The sequence below is a fragment of the Vicia villosa genome, linkage group LG2 (genome assembly GCF_029867415.1).
Source record: "Vicia villosa cultivar HV-30 ecotype Madison, WI linkage group LG2, Vvil1.0, whole genome shotgun sequence".
NCBI lineage: Eukaryota > Viridiplantae > Streptophyta > Magnoliopsida > Fabales > Fabaceae > Vicia > Vicia villosa.
In genome coordinates this window covers 229,912,216-229,919,686 of record NC_081181.1, presented here as the reverse complement: position 1 = coordinate 229,919,686, position 7,471 = coordinate 229,912,216, and the positions used below count along the sequence as shown (strand labels likewise).

The following is a 7,471-nucleotide window of genomic DNA, read 5'->3' as shown; positions in this document are numbered from 1 at the left end:
ATATTTGTTCTTTATGGTGACTTTGTTCAGCTGACGATAATCGATGCACAGGCGCATACTTCCGTCTTTCTTTTTCACTAAAAGAACAGGGGCTCCCCATGGAGAAACACTGGGTTGAATAAAATGCTTAGCAAGAAGCTCTTCCAATTGACGTTTCAGTTCTCTGAGTTCAATAGGAGACATCCTATAAGGAGTGATGGAAACTGGGGCTGTCCCAGGAACAAGATCGATTGAGAATTCCGCTTCTCTTTCTGGAGGAAGAGAAGTGATATCCTCAGGGAATACATCAGGAAATTCGCACACCACCGGAATCTCCGACAATTCAATCCTCACAGAAGGCTCCTTGGAAAGAACTAAAAGAAAGGATCTTTCTTGAGAAAAGAGATAATTAACCGTGCTGATTGTACCTTCTATTAACTTGGTAATTGCATCATCGGAAGAAATCTCTTCAGCAGGAATGAATATGGCCTTCTCTTTGCAACCAATGTACACTGAGTTAAGAGACAACCAATCCATCCCTAGGATAACATCAAGCTTCTTGAGGGGTAAACAAATTAAATCAATCGGGAAGTCACGACCATTAAAAGACACCGAACAATCTTTACAAATCAGTCGAGCTTCCACAGTATCATCCGTTGCCGAAGAAATAATCATGGGAGTGGGTAATGGAGTAACTTCCAAACCAAGTCGATAAACACACTCGGTAGAGACAAAAGAATGAGTGGCTCCACAATCAACTAAAACACATAAAGGTTGATTGTTAACATAGCACGTACCCGCAATAAGATTGTTGTTTCCCTTTGCCTTCCTTGAATCCAAAGTGTAAACACGACCTGCAGTCTTTCCTGGAGCTCCCTTCTTTGGGCAATTCCTCATCACGTGACCTTGCTCGCCACACTCAAAACATCTGACAGGATAAACTTCACAATTTCCAGTGTGCTTCCTCCTACACTTATCACAAAAGGGTGGTCGGGGGAAACGGTCACCGTGGCTTTGCTTCATCTTTGGTGGAGGATTACGGGGCCTCAAGTTTTGAGTAGATCTCCCTTGCTCTCTGAAATTAGCCCTGTTCTGGTTCCTCTCTTCCTGAACCCTCTTCAAACTGTTTTCAGCAACATAGCATTGTCTTAGACATTCAGCATAAGTGGTGAACTCTCTTTGGGAAACGCTATGGGCAATGTCGGCCCTCAAACCCATCATGAACTGATCGATCTTCCATAATTCATCTGGAGCATAAACAGCCTGTCTGGAGTAGTCTGCCAAGTCCTCGAACTTCTCTGCATATTCTGAAACAGACATGTCACCTTGTTTGAAGTTCTGAAATTCTCGCTCCTTCTGAGTTCTCACACTATTAGGAAAATACTTCTCCAAGAATGCAACCTTGAAGTGTTGCCAATCCTTAGGAATCTCCTGTGTGGTGAAATAAGTGGATGCAGTGTTCCACCACCTAAGAGCTGGTCCCTTCATTTTCTGAGTAGCAAAGATCACCTTCTCTTCTTCAGTACACTGAATAGCTTGAAACACCCTCTCCATACCAGCTAACCAATCATGAGCCAAGAGTGAGTCAAGTCCACCAACGAACTCCGGAGGATCCATCCTGAAGAAGGCACGAAAATCTGGTCCAGCTGCAGCTTGAGGTACGGGAGCTTGAGTAGGAGGTTGTTGTCCTTGCATGCCTTGCATCATTTGAGCCATCATCTGGTTCTGCTGCATCATCTGCTGCATCATCTGTTGCCAAGGCACGCCTGCACCTCCGGCTGATTGCTCGGGCTCCACATTCCTTGTTCTGGGCCTTCCGGGGCCTCTGCGTTGCTCAGCCATCTCCCTGTCTGTCCTACGCATGGAATCAAGTTGATCAGGCTTAATACCATAAATAAGACATAAGGAATCTTACTGATTATACACATATGAGGCAGAATTGTACTGCATTATGATGTGTCTTAGCAAAGTCGAGGATCGACCTGCTCTGATACCAACTGTAACACCCCACACATATTTGTCTAGAATAATATGCATAAAGTATCATAAATGGTTCATAAGACAACAAATACATAAAGTTTTGCAGCAGAAAGTAGAAGTGTACGAATACAAAAGCCGAATGTATCATGGCCAAAATACAAGTACATCATGTAAGCACATATCCAAAATACATAAACTAGCAAGCACGATAAGAACTAGAAGAATATCCAAGCATCGCCAAGAGATCTAATCCATCTTTCCCTTACCGCGATCTTGCCTCGAACCACCTGAAAAATAAATAATTGGAATGGGATGAGATTACTAAATCTCAGTGAGTCCGCCTATCCTATTAGTCCACTCGGATCTAAAGGGAACATACAAAAAAAATACACGAATCCACCATGGATTCGGGGTTACTCTCACTTCCGGTACAAGCACGGAGTAAACAAGCGACTCGTCCACCATTGGACTTGTCTCAAGCAAATACACATTGTATAGCAACCAAGTATGCAAAACCCGCATCCATAACGGGGAATCCAGAAGTACGTTAATACCACTAGACTAAGTTACTAACACACCCTCGGTGGGTTCACCCACGCCTATATGTCGAGAGACTTACACAAGCACCCTGCAAGAATGGTTAAACGGGTTCGCACAAGCCTACGTGGCTGCGAGGTGACCTTGCCTAAGAGGCGACACCGTCCCATTAACCATATGTACGCACGTGGTGTTAACAGCAAGTGTAACACGCCGTCTCGACGCATGAGCCCATCCGGGTAGGAACCTAATGATGTAGCCTACATGGCATCATTAGAGATGGTTTACCTGTTATGCGTAGGCTTACTTAGCCGCATAACGCCATCATACCGAGCACGCGAGTGTGTATACAGCAAGTGAGTAAAACGCCTCCAGGCCCTCACAAGCACACTGCAACGGTAGTTCAGGTATGTGCCTCTGGATCCAAGATCAGGGCAGTCCCACAGACAACTCAAGGACCCGTGGTCCGAATCGTAACTTAGTACCTGGTCTACTTCGATTCAGCACACGTACATAAACAAGCACTAAAGCATACAAGCACACAAACCCGATTGTTTAACCGAAACAATGGGCATTAATAGAATGATCATAATTCATCATAATATAGCATTCTTATTTCAGCATAACATGGTAGTCAGAAATAATGAACTAATTCAGTCTAATTATACGCAAGTTGCATAGCATCAGTGTCGCACTTTAACTGAAGGTATGTCAGATACACCGGAAAATAATATTCCAACACCGATACTAATTTTCCTAGATAGTACACTCAATTAGCTTTCTAACGGTATATGGTACGCGTCGAACGGACGCACGAAACGGGAGATATGAATTTCCCAAGATTGCTGAATTTTTACCCTGCGCCCAGGGTAATCGGTTACTGGTCCCAGAGTAACCGATTACTGGCTTCAAAAATGCCCATCCACGCCAAATTACACAGGGTAATCGGTTACCCAGGTCCCATTTGTCAACAGGTTAAGATTGAGCATCAGAAACCAGGAGGAATGTTACAACCACTGGAGGTACCGACGTGGAAATGGGACTCTATCTCTATGGATTTCATTGTGGGATTACCTCGTACTCGAGGCGGACATGATTCGATATGGGTAATAGTGGACAGGTTGACTAAGTCTGCTCACTTTTTGCCTGTAAAGACCACTCACAAGGTGATTCATCTCGCAAGGCTTTTCATAGCAGAGATTGTACGGTTGCATGGCGTTCCGTCCAGTATAGTGTCTGATCGTGATCCAAAATTCACTTCAAGATTTTGGAAGATGTTTCATAAGGAATTAGGGACTAGATTGGATATGAGTACGTCAAACCATCCTCAATCCGATGGGCAGACGGAGAGGACGATCCAGACGATAGAGGATATGTTGAGAGCTTGCATTCTAGAAGAAGGTGGGAGTTGGAAAGATCATTTGCCATTGATAGAGTTCGCATACAATAACAGTTACCATGCTAGTTTGGGTATGGCTCCCTATGAAGCTCTATACGGGAGAAAATGTCGATCACCCTTGTGTTGGGCCGAGGTAGGAGAGAAGAGTATTCTTGGACCGGAAATTATACAAGAAACCACCAAGAAAGTTAAGATGATCCGAGATAATCTCAAGAAAGCCCAAGACCGACAAAAGAATTATGCGGACAAGCGGAGAAGACCTTTGGAATTTGAAGTGGGTGATCATGTGTATTTGAAGGTCACTCCAAGATTAAGGTTGGGAGGACCGTTCAAAACGCGTAAACTCAGTCCGAGATATGTGGGACCGTATCAGATTATGAGTCGGGTAGGTGAAGTGGCTTATCAGTTGGCATTACCACCTTCACTATCCGGGCTGCATGACGTATTCCACGTATCTCAGCTCCGGAAGTTCGTGCCCGACACTTTCCATCCTATCCTTTCGGATTCTGTTGAGGTAGAACCAGATCTTTCCTATGATCCTCAACCTTGCTGTATCTTGGAGCGTGCTAGCAAGTCCCTCCGGAGTAAGGAGATACCTATCGTGAAGGTGATGTGGGATGGGACGCGTCCTGAGGAGGCTACTTGGGAACTTGAGTCAGAGATGCGGGAATCCTATCCTCACTTGTTTTGGTAAGTTTCCTTTGAATTCGAGGACGAATTCTATTTAAGGGGGGGAGAATGTAATACCCGATATTATATTTATTCAATCTTTATATTTGCTAATATGATTAGTATGAAATAAGATGGATGAATATGATATATATTTCTACTAATTGGTTTATGGTGTTAACTAAACCTATTAGTGGCAATAGGAGGGGCATAATAGTATTTTCACCCTTAAATATAACTTGGGACATGTTTGGTTGATCATTCTCTTCTTTCCAAAAACCAGAATTTTGTTTAGTAGAGGAAGAAGAGACAAAACGTGGAAAGGGGGAGGAAGAGGAGAAAGTTCCAACACTTGGTCCAAGCTCACTTGCATGCAGCAGATTCTGTCCCAAAACCTTGCTTCCATCATCATCTTCATCTTGTTTCAGCTCTGTTTTCATCATCTCCTTCACTCCTAAGGTGAGTCCATAGTTAGTGACCTTGGGAGTTTTGCATGTAAGGGTTCAATTGGGGTTTAGGGATTATGAGTGAAGTGTTAATCAATGATGCTAAATCTGTTTGTTTTGCCCTATTCTTTGTATGCTAATGTTTCTATTTGCAATTATGTGATGCAAATTCGTTTGGACTGTTATACAAGTGTAGGGGATCATCTACAGGTTGTTTGGGACTGGTTTAGAGTTCCTAAAACGCAGAAAATTGATTCTGCATCAGAGTAATCGGTTACTGGGACCTGGGTAACCGATTACCCTGTGTAATTTGGCGTGGATGGGCATTTTTGAAGCCAGTAATCGGTTACTCTGGGACCAGTAACCGATTACCCTGGGCGCAGGGTAAAAATTCAGCAATCTTGGGAAATTCATATCTCCCGTTTCGTGCGTCCGTTCGACGCGTACCATATACCGTTAGAAAGCTAATTGAGTGTACTATCTAGGAAAATTAGTATCGGTGTTGGAATATTATTTTCCGGTGTATCTGACATACCTTCAGTTAAAGTGCGACACTGATGCTATGCAACTTGCGTATAATTAGACTGAATTAGTTCATTATTTCTGACTACCATGTTATGCTGAAATAAGAATGCTATATTATGATGAATTATGATCATTCTATTAATGCCCATTGTTTCGGTTAAACAATCGGGTTTGTGTGCTTGTATGCTTTAGTGCTTGTTTATGTACGTGTGCTGAATCGAAGTAGACCAGGTACTAAGTTACGATTCGGACCACGGGTCCTTGAGTTGTCTGTGGGACTGCCCTGATCTTGGATCCAGAGGCACATACCTGAACTACCGTTGCAGTGTGCTTGTGAGGGCCTGGAGGCGTTTTACTCACTTGCTGTATACACACTCGCGTGCTCGGTATGATGGCGTTATGCGGCTAAGTAAGCCTACGCATAACAGGTAAACCATCTCTAATGATGCCATGTAGGCTACATCATTAGGTTCCTACCCGGATGGGCTCATGCGTCGAGACGGCGTGTTACACTTGCTGTTAACACCACGTGCGTACATATGGTTAATGGGACGGTGTCGCCTCTTAGGCAAGGTCACCTCGCAGCCACGTAGGCTTGTGCGAACCCGTTTAACCATTCTTGCAGGGTGCTTGTGTAAGTCTCTCGACATATAGGCGTGGGTGAACCCACCGAGGGTGTGTTAGTAACTTAGTCTAGTGGTATTAACGTACTTCTGGATTCCCCGTTATGGATGCGGGTTTTGCATACTTGGTTGCTATACAATGTGTATTTGCTTGAGACAAGTCCAATGGTGGACGAGTCGCTTGTTTACTCCGTGCTTGTACCGGAAGTGAGAGTAACCCCGAATCCATGGTGGATTCGTGTATTTTTTTTGTATGTTCCCTTTAGATCCGAGTGGACTAATAGGATAGGCGGACTCACTGAGATTTAGTAATCTCATCCCATTCCAATTATTTATTTTTCAGGTGGTTCGAGGCAAGATCGCGGTAAGGGAAAGATGGATTAGATCTCTTGGCGATGCTTGGATATTCTTCTAGTTCTTATCGTGCTTGCTAGTTTATGTATTTTGGATATGTGCTTACATGATGTACTTGTATTTTGGCCATGATACATTCGGCTTTTGTATTCGTACACTTCTACTTTCTGCTGCAAAACTTTATGTATTTGTTGTCGTATGAACCATTTATGATACTTTATGCATATTATTCTAGACAAATATGTGTGGGGTGTTACAGTTGGTATTAGTCATTCAGCATAAGTGGTGAACTCTCTTTGGGAAACGCTATGGGCAATGTCGGCCCTCAAACCCATCATGAACTGATCGATCTTCCATAATTCATCTGGAGCATAAACAGCCTGTCTGGAGTAGTCTGCCAAGTCCTCGAACTTCTCTGCATATTCTGAAACAGACATGTCACCTTGTTTGAAGTTCTGAAATTCTCGCTCCTTCTGAGTTCTCACACTATTAGGAAAATACTTCTCCAAGAATGCAACCTTGAAGTGTTGCCAATCCTTAGGAATCTCCTGTGTGGTGAAATAAGTGGATGCAGTGTTCCACCACCTAAGAGCTGGTCCCTTCATTTTCTGAGTAGCAAAGATCACCTTCTCTTCTTCAGTACACTGAATAGCTTGAAACACCCTCTCCATACCAGCTAACCAATCATGAGCCAAGAGTGAGTCAAGTCCACCAACGAACTCCGGAGGATCCATCCTGAAGAAGGCACGAAAATCTGGTCCAGCTGCAGCTTGAGGTACGGGAGCTTGAGTAGGAGGTTGTTGTCCTTGCATGCCTTGCATCATTTGAGCCATCATCTGGTTCTGCTGCATCATCTGCTGCATCATCTGTTGCCAAGGCACGCCTGCACCTCCGGCTGATTGCTCGGGCTCCACATTCCTTGTTCTGGGCCTTCCGGGGCCTCTGCGTTGCTCAGCCAT

General features: G+C 44.0%; 2 protein-coding genes across 2 annotated transcripts; both read right to left on the bottom strand.

The window, feature by feature from the left end:
* Window positions 1–529: 529 nt before the first annotated feature.
* LOC131651557 (uncharacterized) lies at window positions 530–1,821 on the bottom strand. The gene is made up of 3 exons (XM_058921214.1): window positions 1,489–1,821; window positions 777–1,410; window positions 530–534 (listed from the first exon to the last, which is right to left on the bottom strand). Exons 1-3 carry the CDS (start codon window positions 1,819–1,821, stop codon window positions 530–532), a joined length of 972 nt encoding a protein of 323 aa, XP_058777197.1.
* A 4,960-nt stretch (window positions 1,822–6,781) lies between these two features.
* Window positions 6,782–7,471, bottom strand: LOC131651556 (uncharacterized). The gene is made up of 2 exons (XM_058921213.1): window positions 7,139–7,471; window positions 6,782–7,060 (listed from the first exon to the last, which is right to left on the bottom strand). Exons 1-2 carry the CDS (start codon window positions 7,469–7,471, stop codon window positions 6,782–6,784), a joined length of 612 nt encoding a protein of 203 aa, XP_058777196.1.